The sequence below is a fragment of the Prionailurus viverrinus genome, chromosome B3, assembly GCF_022837055.1.
Source record: "Prionailurus viverrinus isolate Anna chromosome B3, UM_Priviv_1.0, whole genome shotgun sequence".
Taxonomy (NCBI): domain Eukaryota; kingdom Metazoa; phylum Chordata; class Mammalia; order Carnivora; family Felidae; genus Prionailurus; species Prionailurus viverrinus.
The window spans coordinates 97,570,711-97,590,281 of NC_062566.1; the positions used below are offsets into that span (position 1 = coordinate 97,570,711).

The following is a 19,571-nucleotide window of genomic DNA, read 5'->3' on the forward strand; positions in this document are numbered from 1 at the left end:
CTAGGAAAGAGAGATGAGGGAGGGAGATTTTTTTTGGTTGTTATTATTTTGGTTCTTTTTTAAAGTTTATTTATTTTGAAAGAGAGAGAGAGCAGGAGAGGACAAGCAGGGGTTGGGTAGAGAGGACAGACAGAACCCAAGCAGGCTCCTTGCCATCAGCGCCATCAGCACAGAGCCTGATGCAGGGCTGGAACTCACCAACTGCAAGATCGTGATCTGGGCTGAGATCAAGAGTCGGACGTTTAACCAACTGCACCACCCAGGTGCCCCGATGGAGGGAGCTTTAAAGGAAGTAAGACATTGACATTTTTGACATTAGACTAGACTGGAATTTTTATTACCTGAAAAAAATGAGTTACAGGGTGCCTGGGTGACTCAGTCTGTTAAACGTTGGACTCTTGATCTCTGCTCAGATCATGATCTCATGATTCATGAAATTAAGACCCATGTGGGGCTCTGCACTGACAGCGTGGAGCCTACTTAAGATTCTCTCTCCCTCTTTCTTATTCTCTCAAAATAAATAAACTTAAAAAAAAAAAAAGAATATAATTCCATAATTATTTAGGGTTCCCAGAAAAACTGTGGGGCCAGAGGATTCCTCCTACAGAGAAACCGATAACCAAAACCATCACAATGGATTTCTTGGAGCAGATGTTTTCTTCCTTTTGTTTGTATTTTTTTTAATGTTTATTTTTGAGAGATAGCGAGAGACAGACAGAGAGACCACAAGTGGGGGAGGGGCATAGAGAGAGGGTGATACAGAATCTGAAGTAGGCTCCAGGCTCTGAACTGTCAGCACAGAGTCTGACGTGGGGCTTGAACTCATGAGCTGTGAGATCATGACCTGAGCTGAATCGAACGCCCAACCAACTGAGCTACCCAGGCACCCTGTTTGTTTGTATTTTCTAATTTTTCTCTAATGGTATTGGTTTTTTTTATTTTTTTGACAGAGAAAGCATGTGCATGCACGTGGGGGGGGGGGGGCAGAAGGAGAGAGAGAGAGAGAGAGAGAGGGAGGGAGAGAATCTTAAGCAGGCTCCACACTCAGCAGAGCCTGATGTAGGGCCTGGTCTCACCATGGTGAGATCACAACCTGAGCTGAAATCAAGAGTCAAACACTTAACTGACTGAGACACCCAGGCGCCCTTCTCTAATGATACTGGTTTAATAAAAGTTTTGTGTTTTATTTTCCTAAAGAAGTTACTATATTTAGTTTGACAAATAGACTTCACAGTTCAAATGACATTTGAGATCATTATTGAAGATTGTTATTTTTGACAGGCAGCAGCAGCATGTGGAGGGTGCTGGTAGGGGATGTGGCCCAGAGCATGTACCCAAGAAAGAAGGGTGTTCCATTAGGCTGGAGTGTAAATGTAGGGAATCGTGGTAGGTGAAACCAGAGGTTGTGCTAGAATTAGGTACCTTTGCATGCAAGTAAACAAAATAAGTAATGGAGGGTTTCTGATAGGGGTAGAACCCAGAAAATCCTGACCAACCAACCAACCCTCAGAAAGAGGGGGCTCTGGGGGCACCCAGGTGGCTAGGGTGGTTAAGCATCCGACTTCGGCTCAGGTCACGATCTCATGGCTTGTGGGTTTGAGCCCCACATCGGGCTCTGTGCTGACAGCTCAGAGCCTGGAGCCTGTTTCAGATTCTGTGTCTCCCTCTCTCTGCCCCTCCCCTGCTCACACTCTTTCTCTCAAAAATAAACAAAAAAAAGAAAGAAAAGAAAGAACGCCCTCTGCCACTACAATCATTTTAGCATCAGACCAAGTTTTAGAAATTTTTATAATCTTGTTACATTCTCCTTCACCCATCTTTTTTTGCCAAGTGATTCCTGTTTATTTTGCCTTTCAGTTTTTCCAGAGAAAGTAAACTGGATCTGTGTGGCTCATGCAAAGACCACAACTGAGCCAGGCAGGTAAAAGTAACTCTAAAAGGCAGAGGAGGTGAGAAAAAAAAAGAAAAGCCAGAAGCCTTTTCATGTTAACATTTTATTTAAACCAGTACAAGCACCATGCTTAACAGAAGACTGTCCAAAATAAACATGCAATATGAACTAGCAGAGACTGAAATCACAGCTTAAGAAGTTGTGCCAGTTGTTGATTTTGTTAAATGATGACAGGGAACTGTTAAAGTTCACAAGACTAAACCATTAATGTTTCAAGCCTCCTGAATGAGATTATATTGGACCATCTAGGTCAGTGGGAACTGCCCTGGCAAGTTAGTGATCTCAAACAATATTCAAGTAATATACGTGTATGAACTATATTCCAAAAAGCAAGAAAACACAGTTTCTATCACAACCTTAACATAGTTGTTTTGAATATTAACAGGAACATGGTCACGGATTTGAAATGTCAAATGGCATAACAAGAAACAAATTTCTCAAGAATATTCAACTTGGGACCATTGATGTTAAGTGGCCTATAAGATTTACATTCTTCCAGAAATACAAAATGAGATTTGTCCAGAAATGTTTGAGACACTTCTTCACATAAGTTGTAAAGGCTCAAATTCTGTAGATTCCAGTATTATCAGTCTATTGAACAAACAGGGAAAGCAACCGTACTAAGAATATTTGAATTGATAGAATACAAGTTACTCTCTACTTCCACCAAATATCAGCATTTAAACTCTTATGAAAATATCTATTCATCACTAGTCCACATTATGGATTAATGACATTGCTCAGGTTTTAAAGGAGTCCAAACATTTTTTTAAGTATACCTTCCTTACTATCTATATACGTGGGGAATAAAGACAGCCAAATTTAATTTGGCAATAAACTCCTCTAACTGGAAATTTTTAAAGTGTCGGACCAAGATACAGTTTATGGCTACATGTGACTCCTGAAAATAGGAGATAAAAGGGGACAGAAAAGTGCTGACAGACATTTTGCTACAAAGATTATTTAGTAATGATAATAAAAAATTTAGCAACACCCTCTTAAACAAGAGTATGTTTAACTGCACTAGGCATTTGGTAAACTTTTTAGAAACAGACAATTTGAACATTTATTTTAGAAGTCAATTAAACAAAAACAGTCTAACAACCTTTCTCCTAACATGATTGCTTCGATACCAGAATGAAGTGAATACTACTCAAAATGACATTTTGGAATTTCAGCATAGTAACCTGAGAACAGTTTTCTTCATCTGTCAGTTATGCTGCCACAAAAACCATACTAAACACATGCTAGAATTACTAGTTGGCTCTATCGTTACATTGGATGCTATGCAGAACTTATTATGCAAGGCCAACAATTTCAAAACTAATGCTGACTTAGAAGACCATGAAGGAGGTTCCCAGGAAAAAAAGCTGATGCCAACAGGGAAAGATTAAGATATGAATGAGAATAGCTGCACCAGAAAGCTATGGAATGTAAAAACTGCAATTGTCAAATCTGGAGTTACTTTTTGAGAGAAGGCAGAAAAAGAGAGCAAACAGAAATATACTTGAAAAGAACAATGCAAAAGTTTGATTAGATGGAAAGGAAATTTATATAAAAGTCTGAGAACACTCTGGAGCATACAATTTAGAAGTCTCCCTAGAGGACAGAGGGAGTAAAAACACATTCTACTGCTTCCCCAGTCTTATTTACTGTCTTGTAAAATACATGTTATAGACAAGGAATCAAACAAGGTCAAAAAAGCATGATTTATCATAGCTCTTTGCCCCTGTTAGAGAACAGGGGAACTCAGTTCTGTTTATGGAGGTCAGTGAGGACTTTCAGTTTAAAAAAAACAAAAACAGGCAAGACAAAAAAGGAACCTCATTAAAAAATACATTCTTGCAGCACTAGTTTCTCTTATTGCTGCAAACCAGGTGAAACGAAATCTCATTTCCTTCATTTAAAAACATTAAAAACACTCTCCATTCACTTGGGTTATATCTGCATTTCTACAGAATTAGAAGCATTATTCTCCAATATCAAAATAGCTGTTTAAAGAATTCATAAACTTCCTGGGTAAAGTTCTCTCTCTTTCTCTTTCTCTCTCTCTCTCTCTCTTGCTCTCTCCAGAAATTGGAATAGAGAATCTTTCCCATTCGATAACCAAAACAAATGCCCACTCTAGCACTTCCTCATCTCCAACTAACTTCCTATTGCTTCCTGTTTTTTAGATTAGTGAAGCCAAACAGCACTGGCAACAGAAGATTCAATATTGTGGAAATTCCAACTATCTTCACCTCTTTATTAAAGTTGGCACAGAAATCTCAAAAAGAAAATGTAAAGAATGGATGAATGGAAAATACGCCAACATAAAAAAATGCCTTTCTAGTTTTGAAATGACTAAGACATTCTTAATATAAGAATCTGCTCACCAAATTTTATTAGTCTTTAGAGTCTCAACACTGTTTGTCAAATTAAGTTCAACACTTACTTACATGTTGTTAAAGTACACTACATATTAGAATCCTTGCTTCATGCCAAAGATGCCAACAAGACTGACATACAGTTTAGAATATCTTCTGACATTTAGGATAGAAGATGCAATTTCTATTGATGTGTTAATGTTATTAACTCTGGCCAAGGTTTTAAGATAAATAATTTTTCCTATGGCACGAAACTAATCATAAATATACCCAAAGTTACAACTCTCAACTGCCATATATTCACCAATGCAAGCAGATAGTTGGAATTTTAAAAATATGAAGTTGATTTTATTACAAATTTCAGATAAACACATTTAGAAAATTGTTTTACTTGGACCCTTTACAAAAGTATTAATTTCACCAAATCTGGAATACTGGCAGTGTAAAAGTCTTAAACTAACTTTAAAGCTAACAAATCAAAGGCACAGTATTAACACTTAAAGTAACTAGTGTTCACAGGACAACACTGAGAGGTGCTTTATAATTAAAGTGTTATCAACCTAGATCCAAAGCTATCTAGCTATGACACAACCAGGAATGAAGCCCTTGATTAGTTCCCAACCTATCAATTTCCAAGACTAAGATGCTATTTTCTATTAAGAAGAAAACCTAATAGTCATAACTATTATAACATCTAACTCCCAGACCTTAAGAATGAACGGCTGATGAACAAAGTTTCTGGACTTGATTAAAAAGATACAGGAAACCAGAGAAGGCATGAACTGATGAAAAATGTACTTGTAATGTAGATTATACTACAGTAAACTACTTTTCATGGCTCAAAATTGGGTCATTCAAGTCTTTTACCCCAAATTAATTTCAAAGATTTGACAAGTGATAATACGCTATTTTCATATATAAACTGCTAATATCCAGTATTTGTCAAAAGGAGGCAACTGTTGTCTATCACAATCTAATACCCACTTTCCAATAGTGTCTGTAAATAGTAACAAATTCTGAACCATAAGTTATAGAAATTAGTCACAAGAGTGCAAAAAGTCCCTGGAGAGAAGTAGTCCACCTAACAATTACAAATATAAGGAAACACTTTACAAAGTTTCATTACTATGAAGATGATTTCCCCTTTGTTCAAACTTTGAACAAACGAAGAATTTTTCTTTACTGCAGGAAACAAACTGTAAGTAACAGTGCATTTTTAGGCATAAGTATTTATGTCTGGTTCCAGTATGGTCAGGTTAATACATAAATACTTTAGAAACACAGAAGTTCACATTAGTGGAAAAATCCAAGTTTCTCACGTAACCATTCTTCAGTTAGGTCTTCGGTGTTTCTTATTTCAAATACCTTAAGAAAAAAACCTTACGTCATACTTTAACACTCTCAAAAATATATATATGAGTGATGAATATCAAATTCTCCTTCCTTTCATTCATGTTGGTCATGACTTATCTATGTAAATTAGATATACTTTTACTTTTTTTATTTTTTATTTTTTAAAGTAATCTACACTCAACATGGGGCTCGAACTTAACACCCGTGAGATCAAGAGTCACACGCTCTACCAACTGAGCCAGCCAGGTGCCCCAACCTTTACTTTTTTAAAATGCTGAGTACTAAGTTACCAAAGTTTAGCAATCAAGATGGCATAAAACCAAAACTCTCTTAAAAGCACAAATCTACAAATATTCTAAAAGAACAGTTCTGTACATCTTACCCACTAGAAGAGATACCCCAAGTATACACAACTAAAATCAATCAATTAGTTAGGAACCGGAAGAACATACACTGGTCTTCCATAGTTGGAGGAAATACAAGCTGTAGAATGTTTTGATAAGGACGGACTACAGGCCCACAGCCACAAATCTCTGTACACACACAGGCTGGGGAAGTATAATGGCTATAAAGAAACAATGTAATAGAGCAGAAAGGATGGGATTGAGGCCAGATGTGGGTTTGAATCCTAGCTCTGTCATTTACTATTATGCAACCTTGGGCCAGTCTTTCATCTTCTGAAACTCAATTTTCCCACCTACAGAACAGGAATATCACCATCAACCTCACAGTGTCGTGGTGAGGATTCAATGTGATTATTTGTAAAAGTCACTTATAAATTGTAATGCCTTAATTCCAGCACTTTATGGTGTGTGTGAGATTAGAACAGAAATGAGGCTGTCCTTCTTAATCACCCACCCCTTAGATCAACTCCAGGGTGTTCCTATGGTACAAATGAGAAAAAGTAGGGTCTATAAGTTGGGGCTGTCAATGACAATCACATGGGCTAAAGGTAAAAGCAGGGGGGAATGAAAGACATCTCCTGGATTGATGATTAAACACCTAAGGAGAAAACACTGATGCTGTTCTTAAAATAAAACCTGAAAGGCAATGTTATTTAATATTATTTCGGTGATGTAATGGTCCATTTCAAAACCTTAAAAGTACACACTTTTACAACTCAAACTAATACGTGGAAGTTAAATAAAGTTTGAGAACAGGTATCTCTCTTACCATTAAACTTCAAAAAATGCCATAAAACAATGGGGACAGTGGAGGCATAAGGACAGTGTCTCATATAAAACAGAATGTTCTAGTTTAATAAAGCTAGTAAGTATTCTTAACAATTTAACTTTAGACTTGGGAACAAGATAGTTAACTGCATAATGTGGAATTTGTTTCATTTAGGCTATGGTAAAGGGCTATGAGAAACTTCAATACTTACTTTTATCTACTAGAAACTACATTACGGAAGATAAAAAAGCTCTCAATAGATTGAATAGTTGCAGTGGCTTTTCTAAAGCTGCCTATATTTTGAATGTGATTTCTTCTAGTTAACTTGTAATTTCCATTCAAAAAACACACTTTGATTAATGACTTGTATCATTCTTTTTTTCAAACAATAAAACTCTCTAAGTTCACTGCTCTGTTCTAAATAACTTTCACCTGCAAAAAAAATACTTAACTCTTCAGATTACTTTAGCTATTGCTCTTAAGGGAAAAATACTATCTCAATAAGCAAGTAAAATACAAATACCACCTTGGTTAGTTCAGCTGTTTGGACTAACTTATTCTTACTCCCAGCATACATCATCTGTTGTTCAGGCTTACATCCTGGAAAAGAGATTAGTATAGACATGAGACTTAGAAATTTAAAAAGTGATGAGTTTTCACTTTTTACTTTCAAAAAAATGACACATTTAGGATATTCTTATGCTATTGAGTTTACAAAAAACTTCAGTCTCAGTGTGTATGGGTGTATTTCGAGAGTCTTACATTGCATATTGCCTGCACAAAGCCATAGCTAAATGACAAACAAGGCTGCAGGTCAACAAAAATAAATGAGGCTACATCTCTGTAGATCTTTTACAACCTCATAAATACTTAAGAACTTTTCAGCACTATTTTAATTTTGACATTAAATATCAAGGTCAATTTTATGGATGCCTAACATATATAGGTTTGGGGATGGTGATGGATCAGTGTGGGGAGATGCACCCTGGACAAAAGTTACTATTTTAAGTGCTAAGTAAAGGATACCAATAGTAAAGTTTAGGGTTCAGAGTTGTGGGCATAATGGTGACAGTACTGGGAATTCTGGTTATAATGGATATACCCTGAATAACAATAAGCCACTTTAATATCTAATGTAAGCTACTCTGAAACTATTCTCAAGATTATAGGCGTTATCATCAGTAACTACTATTTTACACATAAACACAAATATATATCATGATTATACATGAAGTTCATGTGCTCACACACAAAACTAAAACAGAAAATGTATGCTGGTATTTTAAAATGTCACTACGTTTCATATTCCTTAAATGTATGTATGATTTGACTGAAGAATTACACTTCTAGAAATGTATCCTAAGAAAACAACTTCTTTCTAAGGATGAATTCATGTGCACATGCACACATACCTCTATTTAGGTTAAGTCAACACTTTACATCTTTAAAACAAGCATAAAATTTGTCTTATATAAAAATGGTTTAATTAGATCAGGACGAAATATACTATATAAAGGAATTCACTCACCAACAGGACTGGAGAAAATAAAGCACAGAGGATATGAAACTCTTCCATCATCATGTTGGTATTTATAACTATACACAATGAAGGTTTTTCTCAAGTTAAAGAAACTAAAATTATTGCTCTATTGGAGACAAGTATCTACCGACAAAGTTCTGAAAGAAATATACACCTGGGGAGCTAGTGAGTGGTAAATTTCTCTCTTATCCATTTGGGTCATACCTTTATTATCATTATCTTTCCATAAAAGTATACACGAGCCCCAAAGTTAAGTTATTAAATCATATTATCTCTCAAAAATATATTAAAAGTGTAGATTTAGTATGGAGGTTTTCTTTCTAAATTTTTATTGTAACCACATAATCGAAGGAATTTTTAAAAAAGGAAATAATTCATCCCACTAGTACATCAGCTTCCCATTTTTCTTAGTCCAATATGTGCATACATTTTTTTTTTTTTTAGAGGGACACAGAGAGAGAGAAAGAGAGAGAGAGAGAGGAAACATAAGTGGGGGAGGGGTAGAGAAAGTGGGGGACAGAGGATCCAAAGTGGGTTCTGGGCTGACAGCAGACAGCCTGATGCAGGGCTCAAACTCACAAACCCTGCTATCACGACCTGACCTGAAGTCGGACACTTAACTGACTGAGCCACCTAGGTGCCCCCATGCATACATATTTTGATTGTAATCATGGTGTAGGAGAAAATTTTGTAAAATATAGGTCTTTTAAAAATTGAACAAACCAACTTCGTAAATAAAATTCTGACCACTAAAGGAAACAAATCTTTTTAAAGCACCAAGAAAAGGATATCGAGGTTGTCGTTCAGGCAGTTCATCTTTAAGTTCATCTGGTGAAATGCCCTGGCACCATAAAGAAAAAAACTTTTTAAACATTTTCTTACCCATAATACCTTAAGTATATACCAAGTACCCATCTATTAACAGATATAACTTATACCAAGTACCCATTCTATTAACAGATATAACTTCATAACCACATCCCACAACATAAAATTTTAGGTTACTACGTTGTATATAAGCTGAGATTCCTAAACCCTCAAGCCAATGAAAGCCCACACCAGCCCACTCAGTTTAGTTCCACTTATTATCTAAATAGCCATGTTCATGTTCCAGCTGTCAAGAAATTCTGAATAAGATAATAGGCCACTCCTCAAAGGAGCATCTGATTTGGAGAGAGAAAAAAGTTAATTTTTTTTTCAGTCTAAATTTGACAAACTAAACACTTAGGTTATAGCATTTTAGATTTTAATTACTGGCCGAACAAGTTAGAAGTTATAAAGTTAACTGAGTTTTTACTGGATGTGTAGCCCTATCTTCGACCACTTACTACATTGGTTTCATTAATGTTTTAAAGAATGTGATTAAATTAGCAAGACAATGTGCTACATAATAATTAGCACATGCTTTTCATGCATAATGAGCATGTATTTAGACTCATTTTAAAAGGACACTAACTAACACCGCATCTTTCAGGCAACAGTAATTGCTTAACTATAAAACTGTACTTAGCTGATTAAACAAACCTCAAGCTCTTCATCCAGTACCACCAGGCGTTTATCCTTATCAATCTTCACTAAAATAAAAATACAGTATAAGTAAACTGTGATTCTAATGTGACCTTGATCTACCCAACCCACAGAGTCTCAGTCCTTTTTCTGGCATCTAAAATTAAAACATTAAGAAACACAAACATAAAACTCATTTGCAGTTTAGTTTATGGTCTAATTAGCTAGCTGTGCTTTTCAAGCAGTCAGCATTTAAAGGCTTTTACCCACAATTCTCATCACCTAATTTGCTTATTTATAATTTTACATCAACTCCTTACATTTCCTGTGTATCTGAAGAATTTTGTAACTCAAATGCAACTTCCTTGATAATAAAAAAAGGTCTGAAAGGGTGACTATAAAGGAGCGTGGTCTATGTAGCACGGTCAGAACTGCAAAGGAAAAGCGGACCAGGGGTTAGGATAGAACCACCACTAGATTTCCAGCTTCTCCAGAGTCCAGATGTCATAGCACAGTATGATTATTCTGACAGGAAGAATTACCAAACAGCAGTGATATCTATATGCAAATATATGTAACATAACCTTAAGCCAAATTGAAAAATGTTTGGATAATCTATGCCTTTATACTTTTCCATTACTCTGAAATGTTGGCCAGTTTTCGTTTGTAATAACTTCATAGTAAATTCTGTAAGATACAGTAAGATCTGAAATAGCTTTATCTTTTGCAGCAAAATGGCACTGACATGAATGTTCACTTTTAAGAACTGTATGCCTACGTTGTAGTATTTATTTGTAAATAGAACCAACATTCGTGACAAGTTGTCACTGCCTTGTTAATTCACATCTGCTGGATGCCTCTCTATTAAGCATAGTTATAGAGTTCTACACTGTTACCCCCCTGCCCTTCCTTCATCCTCCTAAATCATCACCCACATCCTAAATATTACTTAAGAATACAAAAGAAATCTGCATAACATCAGCTACAGCTCACAGCAGAAGAGGCTATATGCAAATCATTCTTTCCATTGTCAGAAGTTGGTAACACTTAAAAGTACTCTCCATGAAACTGGGGTTCAAGTCTAGAATTGAAATAAGGCCCCAAATCACTTTGAAGACAATGCTGAACATTTTACCATTTTAGGTGCAGGCAAAGGTTTCTGGCTGAGATAGAATGACCAGGAAATTTTTAGTCTCCTGAGAAGTTAAAGGATGGAGCTGGATGGGTCACTACCATGACCAGGTGACTAAGATCATCTTCTCCAGAGCTGTGTAGGCAGCTGAGGAGGGAGGCAGGACACTCCACCTCTGTTCTATGATAACAAATATTACTTATTTTCTAAAGTGATCTAAAAGCAAGGGGGAGGATTAAAACTGGAGGAGGCGGGGCGCCTGGGTGGCTCAGTCGGTTAAGCGGCCGACTTCGGCTCAGGTCATGATCTCGCAGTCCGTGAGTTCGAGCCCTGCGTCGGGCTCTGTGCTGACAGCTCAGAGCCTGGGGCCTGTTTCAGATTCTGTGTCTCCCTCTCTCTGACCCTCCCCTATTCATGCTCTGTCTCTCTCTGTCTCAAAAATAAATAAACGTTAAAAATAAATAAAATAAAACAGGAGGAGGCATATTATTTCCTAAAGTCTCAGTTTATTCAATGTAGCTATAAGATAAAAATCAACAAAGACCATGTAACTGAGGCAATCACTTTTAGCTTACTTATGATGGCAGCATTGTTCGTTTCTTTGCGAAAACGAAACTTTCTCAGCTTTTCCACTAAATCTTCAGCAACATCACAAACCACCAAAGACTCACTCTAGAAAAGAAAAAAAAAAAATGTATAAAATGCCATGACTTCAATACATGTACATGTGAAAGTTATAAAACTTAATACCTTTAAAAACATACTGACATCTACATATGTCACAATTAAGTGAACTAACATGAAACACCTGAACACTTAGAGCTTTTAAATCTACCAACCTTTATCTACATTAATCATACACATTTGCTCATCTAATGTGTAGGCTATGCCTTAACTTTCTCTTTGGCTAATAAATATCTCAAAGAACTAGATATAATAATGTGCAATTTCATCAGAACCAGAGAAGGGAAGAATACAGGAAAAGTCAAGGATCACTGCTGTTAGAAAATACATTTTTGCACTATGCAGGAAGAACAAGAAAAATCATCTTTATTGTACTTAGAATTAATAAGACCTTGGTTCATTTTTGTGTCTCGCAACTGTGAAAAAATACAAATAAACAAAAGTAAGAAAAGTAAGTCACAAGAGTAAATACCAATACCATTTTATATCTTAACTAAATTACTGTGGGGATTAAAAAAAGAAGTTATTAAGAATTATGAAAGCAGGGCACCTGACTGGCTCAGTCTGCAGAGCATGCAGCTCATCTCAGGGTCTTGGGTCTGAACCTCACATTGGGTGTAGGGAATTATGAATTTTTAAAAAAAAGAATTATGAAAGCAAAACTAGACGAAACAAATATAAACTATACTAAAAGAACCTTTTACAATTATGAAAAAATGTTAGAGATTCTTCTCCAGAAATCTGGCAAGGAAATGACCTAAAACACTCTTCTTTTAGTAATGCAAATGTATTACTGATTGAAAACACGAGGACAGAAATCTTTTTTTTCCCTTTCTTAATGTGTAAAACTTTGAACACATAGAAAAGGAGAGAGAATAGTATAGTGGAACCTTAGGCACTATAGCAGTTTCAAACATTATCAACACATAGTTGATCTTATTGCATCAAAACCCTCCATCTGCCCCCTATGGAAGTCACACAGCAAAGGCCCAAAGTCATTTCAACTGTATATATTTTAGTACGTATCATTAAAATGATAGTATGTGCCATTAAGAATACAAGGATAATAACAACATCTCACTTTAAAAAACCTAACCATAATTCCAGTCTCAAATAATCAAATAGAATTCAAATTCCCCACATTGTTTTTCCTCCCGCAACAGGTCTGATTGAGTCAGGTACCAAAAGAAGGTCCACATTCTTTGATCTTTTCAAACATGTTTCCCTCTCCTTCAAGAAAATTAGAACATTTCAGAAACCAATGCTAAATACATGTCTCATTATAACCCAAAAAGTTGAAGGCTTCCAATTTTAAGTTAAAATACAAATTTAATAAAAGCCTACTTTTTTGACCCCAGGTTGGGTAAATGAGGGCATAAGTTAAATCAGAAATAGCTATTATTTTAAATTGTCCTTTAATTCAGAACACTGGTAATATGTAAGGTATGACAGACCACAGGATATGCTATTTACAATTAGAAAAGACATCCCATCAATAGGTATTGTCCAATAAATAAGGTCCTATCCAATAAATAAGGAGTCAAGTGCATGCATCCTATTAGTTCTCCTTAGAAAAAGAGATGTTAAGTCATAAGGAGCTTCCTGAAGGTCGTATTCAACCATAGTCTATTTTCAAGAAAAATATAGAAGTCAAAAAGTTAGAATTTCCGTTCTCTCTTCAACCAAGGGTAGAACCCATTAGCGAAACTAATAAATATTTTAGATTCTTGTTTAGGCAAAGACCACAACTTATCACAAAAGTCTTACCTTCCAGCTCTGACACTCAGAGCTGCTTGTGCAATCCTGACATTCTGAGGATCAGAAACCAAATGAAAATCATGCTGTGGTTTGATTTACAGAGCTTGTTTTGGCATTTTCACCCCTCCCAATACCATAATAAGGCCAAAAATTCCTTCCTACAAGAAAAGGGACGCAGGCTCAGTCAATTCTAATTGCTTACAGTTAGCAGAAGCATTTAAGAGTAAGTATAACACCCTGCAAACAACTCTATGTGGGTAAATAGCAATATACAGTTAAGCGGAGTGTTGAGCTCGATTGTTCACTTATTGGTTTCTCCAAGTAAGAAACATTTAGTGAGTGTAAGCACCACGGTAAGTGCTAGGAATACAATCATATAAAATAAATAAATAAATAATATGGGCTTGCCCTCAGGGAGCTTCTATTACAGTCTAGTAGAAGACAGACCTACATCAAAAGGATCAGGTAAGGGGCGCCTGGGTGGCTCAGTCGGTTAAGGGTCTGACTTCAGCTCAGGTCATGATCTCGCGGTCCGTGAGTTCGAGCCCCGCATCAGGCTCTGTGCTGACAGCTCAGAGCCTGGAGCTTGTTTCCAATTCTGTGTCTCCCTCTCTCTCTGACCCTCCCCCGTTCATGCTCTGTCTCTCTCTGTCTCAAAAATAAATAAACGTTAAAAAAAAATTAAAAAAAAAAATCAGGTAAGAAAATGTGTATTTGTTTGTACCTGTAGTAAGAACTAGACAAGAGAGACACAAGCTGCTATGAGAACTTAGGACCAGAGAAGAACACTATGGTCACAAAATATTTGCCTGAAAAAGGTATCTGAAGGACCAAAACTGCCTATGCAGAAACCCTTTGATTAAAGTGATCATGGTACATGTAAGACAGTGAAAGGCCAGTATGACTGTAGGACAGAGAATGAGCAGGAACATGGTATAAGAAGAGGTTGGTAGGGACTAGACCACATAGAGCCTCGTGGGTCATATTTTGGTCTTTATCCTATGAGCAAAGGGAAGTCACTAAGGAGTTTTAAGCAGAGAGGTGATGGGAAACATGATCAGATTTGCATGCAGGAAACAGAGTGCCAAGATGAATAGAGCAAGACTAGTTACTTGGCAAGACTAGTCCAAGTGAGAGATGAAAAGTAGCTTAGATTGATGAGGAACAAGAGAAGTAGGGAAATATTGCTAAGAACAGTTAACACATTATTAAACACTGTGAGAGAAACATGGTGCTATGCCCTTTACATGCACTTCCCCTCATGCTCAAAATAATTCCTTAGGATGAGTTTGTTTTATTATTCCCATTTTGCACCAAACTAAGGTTTGGAGAGGTTAAGTTCTTTCCCCAAAGTTAACACAACTAGTGAAGCCTGATCTCTTAGACACTCTCTTAACCACTACAAAGGAGCTAATGCCAGACTGGATATTGGAGGGGTGACTTAGGATAAAGAGTTACCGAGATAACTCCAAACTTCTCACTTGTGTAACAGACTAAATTATACCTTTCACTGAGTTGAGGAACACTGAGGAAAAACCAGGTTTGCAACGAAAGAGAATGAGTTCTACTCTGGACAAACTGAGGTGGCTTTGAAGCACCCAAGTGGGGAAAAGCTTCCTAGAAGGTAACTAAATAGTGGGAAATAGAGATCTGGACTGGATCTCAGAAGCAAATGTGATACAAATTCACAAGTCTTCTGCTTATAGGTAGGAGGTAATTGAAACTATGAATGTAAGAAAAGATGGATAAAGAAAAAAAAAAAAAACCAGAATGGAAAACCCAGCATTAGACTGGAGCCTAGAACACCTCCATGTGATGTCCAGGGAAGAACAGTCTGCATGGGACACATATGGACCAACAGTAAACGTAAGAGAAAAACAAGAAGTCAAGGGGAAAGTCTGGGGAAAGCGAAAGCTTCAAAAAGGGGAGAGTAAACTGTCCAGAATGCAGATGAAAGGTCAGTTAAGATGAGAATTGAAGAGTCCCTTGGATTTGGTGACCATGACAAGATCTATTCGAAGGAGATGGGTTGAGAAATGAGTGACAGGTCAGAGATAGGGCAGTGGGGAGCTGTGTTTTGTTTCTAATTAAAGAAACGAGCATATTTGAGCATATTTAAACACCCGATAGGAAAGATCCACAAAAATCCTTGTTAGGCAATTGATTTAATTCTCCACTTTATTTTCAAGCATGGGGTTCAACCCATTCGAGGACAGAAGCTAAAGCCCCCAGAACAAACAAAACTAAAGCATTTGACAGGCACTTTAAGGCTAAAGCATCAAAGCCTTGGGTCAAAGGTTTCCAGCTGCCCTGACTCAAGGAAAGCAAGGATACGGAGAAATCCCGAGCGGCAGGCCAAGGAAGGAGGAGACAGAAGCTAAGGCGAGGCCGAGAGAATGGAATCTGAATTTCCAAATCCTCCCTGAAAAGGCCGCCAGCCGGAAGGTGCTCAGCGCCGGTCTGCCCCTCAGGCCTGGCCGGGGCCCTGGCAAGAAAACGGCGTTTAGGGGAGCCCTTCGCTGAGCCAGACCCCAGCCCCCTCCGACCCTGCAGTTCAGGAGCTGGCACTCTCCATCCAGAAGGACCCAGGCGAGGGTGACCCAACCCTACTACTGGCCGCACCCCAGTCCCAGGATCCGCTGGGCGGGTCGACCCCAGGCCCGGCCGGAGGATGCTGCCTTCAGGCCGGGTGGAAGCGGCTGCGGGCAGAGGCCAAGTCTCTGGCTGTGGGCACGCGCCAGCAGCCGGGGCGGAAGCGGCCGCCGACCCACCCCAGGCGCTGCCCGCAGAGCCTGGCTCCGGCAAACAGGAGAGCCAGGCTGGCTGGCCCGGCCCTCCGGCCCCCGCCCTCCCCGGCGGCAACTCACCATTTTCCTTCCGGCCGTCAGCAGCCTCTCGCCTTCCCTGGGGCCCCTTTAAGAATGGCACGACAACCTCCTCCCTTCCTGCCCCGGCGCCTGGCAGAGTCTCCCCCACCCATCAACGCGCCCAGGGCGGGCCGGCACGTGACGGCGGACGGCGGGAGGCGCGGCTCAAAATTAGCCGGAACGCGAGCGCCCGCCTGTTCCAGCTCCTGCTCCTGGGAAGGGAGGTTCTGTCTCACTGGGAGTGGGCCACTGTGCTAAAAGGCATTCTTCACATTCAAGCCCGTTCCTTGCTCCCCTTTAACTTTCCTCAAACTCTGAGAGCAATTTCTTGGTGACGTGATTACAATCATTTCAATGGCAAATATGTGTGTTGACCAAATTTGAACTCCCTCAAATCTAGGCATGCCTGCATTTCCTTCCATCCTCTCCAGAACCCCTCCCCAAACCCCTCTCCCCAATCTAGGATTGGTGAATACATTCCTTTTCTCAATCGTGTTTATTTATTGAAATATAATTGAATAATGATTGTTGTCGACATGGTGTTATGAACCACTGCCTAAGACATTTTAAGAAGTTTCTGTAGGAGTTGAACTGATTGGAGCAAGCTTATTTTTCAATGTGGTGAGAAAAGTGGTTTCGAAGAAGTAAAGTTTGAACTCTAGAATTCATACAGGTGCCTTCAATATAAGCTTCCTGGGGCAGGATATCATGGTGTTTACAGCATAGTGCTAGCATGGTTCCTGGTCCATAATAAGTGCTCAAATATTTGCTGAATGAGTGAAAGAACCAAAGAAAAAGAAAACAACACAATGGTCCCACCACCATCCTTCTTCATTAGTACTAAGCTAAATTATTAGAATGTTTAAAGTTTGGGGGGGGGGGTGCCTGGGTGGCTCAGTCAGTTAAGCATCCAACTTTAGCTCAGGTTATGATCTCATGACTGGTGAGTTCAAGCCCTGCAGCAGGCTCTGTGCTGACAGTTCAGGGCCTGGAGACTGCTTCAGATTCTGTGTCTCCCTCTCTCTCTGTCCTTCCCCGCTCACGCTCTGTCTCTCTCTCAAAAGTAAATAAACATTTAAATAAAAAATTAATTAAAAAAAAGAATTTTTAAAGTTTGTATTTAACATTTAAAGTTAACAAATTGTTAGAACATGCCCCCCACTGCCATCCTTCTTGGTTAGTACTAAACTGAATTATTAGAATTTTTAAAGTTTGTATTTAATGTTTAAATTTAACAAATTGTTAGCATGTTAGTAAATAACATTAAAACAAGGTTCAAAAAACTGATTTGATACAATACCTATATTTTCTCATCAATTAGAAAAGATAAAAGTATTAATTATTAGAAATTCCACAATTCAACTACATCCTCACAGTGGTCTGCCCCCATAATACTTTTTACAATGAAGAGAGGACTGGTAAGCTTGACACATAGTACCATCCAACAAACGATGGGAGAGAAAATGATGTTACTGGTCCATGAGCAATTATATTTAACTTTAAATAGATTCTTCCTCCACCTCCACCTTTTTCCCATCTCCTCTATTTCTATCTATAGGAGGAATTAGAGGAAAAGGTGAGAAAATTAACATTAAGCTACATGACATCACACCCAATAAATAGTGTATCTATTTCCCTTTCATTCTATTCTTTTAACATTTCCCAAGCTAGTCTTTTATTATACCCAAGAGAGGTTGAACTGGGTGTACTGACAAGAAAAGGACACTGTTGAAAATGATTTATTTTATTTTATGGGAGATATAAAATTAATATAGACTACAGAAACTTCAAACTCAGTCTATAGAACATAATTTAACAACAACAACAACAACATGGTATCTATGTTAAAGGGGGTTTAGAAATGCCATTCTGGCTTGGGTCATTCACAGAGGTGGGGAGATATGTGTGTGTGAAGTTCCAGAATGTTTTTCCAGAACTTTTCTGCCTGGCTAACCCCTCTAAAAAGGTCAAGAACCTATCAACGCTAAGCTGTGTTGCGATCACTAGAACGTGTTTTGTCCCAGGGAAGCATTTGACTATTGACCAGGGTCAACAGTAAAGGAGAATTCCAATTAAAATTGAGGGAAGATCAGAACTAAAATAATATTTTCTGGCCTGAATTTTTTCTAAGTCCGTTATTCTCGGTAACAGCACCTTTGCTAAAGTATGTTTATATTACTTATATATTCCCACCCATTTACTCCATCAATAAATAGTTACTGAGGGCACATTATGTAATCAGCTCTGTCCTGGGCACCAAGATTCAAAACAGACTAAAAATCCCTACCATCATGGAACTAACATTCTAATGGGAGGAGGACATATCAGGCAATAAGAATAATAAATTTGTAAACACTATTGTATGTTAGAAGGTGATTAGTGTTGGGGTAGGGGAGAAATAGGAAGAGAGATTGGGAATACAGGGGATGAGGGATTTGTGATTTTAACTAGGGTAGTAGTCCTAGTCCTCACTAGGAAGGTCATGTCTGAACACAGATTTGAAGCTGTGGAGATTAGCCATGTGAATATCTGGGGGAACATTCCACACAGAGGGAATAACATTGCAAAGGCCCCGGAGGCAGAAGCTTGCATGTTGTTGCCGGGAACAAAAAAGCAATCAAATGACTGGAGTGGATGAGCTGGGTTGAATTGTAGATGAGGTCATAGATAAAATTGGAGGCCTGGGTCCAACAGCCTTGTAAATAATCATAGGGACTTTGGCATTTACGGAGTCAAGATACAGTGTTATTAGAGAGAGATTGAGGAGGGGAATGATGTAGTCTCTTATGCATTTTAGCAGGATCATTCTGACTTCTGTGTCCTTTTAAGAAGATCCTTCTGTTGTTGGTTAGACTATAGAGATAAAGGGATTTCCAGAGGCAGCCAAGAGAGAGTAACCAAGCTGCAGTCTCTTCTTTCTCACTGATTACAACTAAAAGCTCTGGACAGAACATAAAAACAACTACCTGAGGCCTTTAAAGAGTAAATAATAACAAAATAGCCAGTGGATTGAAGAAGGAAAGTGTTGATGGCCTCCTCTTCATCCTGTTTGTGAAGGGTCTGTGATGGCTCTAGGGTTATGGGGATAGCCAAACACATAAAACTTAACACTGGACAGATGAGACTGATGGCAGTTTTTTAGTCACATGTACTCACAGGCTGGGGGAGGGGGACAGCAAATGTCATGCAGGGCTACAGGGAGCTGCCCTTGGGAGCACAGTGAAGAGGCTGTGTGAGGCAG

The 19,571-nt window shown here is 38.3% G+C and overlaps 1 protein-coding gene across 2 annotated transcripts; it reads right to left on the reverse strand.

Moving 5' to 3' along the window:
* Nucleotides 1-1,978: 1,978 nt before the first annotated feature.
* GMFB (glia maturation factor beta) lies at nucleotides 1,979-16,434 on the reverse strand. Of its 2 annotated transcripts, none has more exons than XM_047861902.1 (7): nucleotides 16,331-16,434; nucleotides 11,597-11,693; nucleotides 9,908-9,957; nucleotides 9,175-9,224; nucleotides 8,372-8,457; nucleotides 7,370-7,443; nucleotides 1,979-5,682 (listed from the first exon to the last, which is right to left on the reverse strand). In XM_047861902.1, exons 1-7 carry the CDS (start codon nucleotides 16,331-16,333, stop codon nucleotides 5,611-5,613), a joined length of 432 nt encoding a protein of 143 aa, XP_047717858.1. In that variant the 5' UTR covers nucleotides 16,334-16,434; the 3' UTR covers nucleotides 1,979-5,610. The 2 variants fall into 2 exon arrangements, with proteins under 2 accessions (XP_047717858.1, XP_047717859.1); XM_047861903.1 differs by having other exon boundaries at nucleotides 8,372-8,454; nucleotides 16,331-16,431.
* Between the last annotated feature and the right edge of the window lie 3,137 nt (nucleotides 16,435-19,571).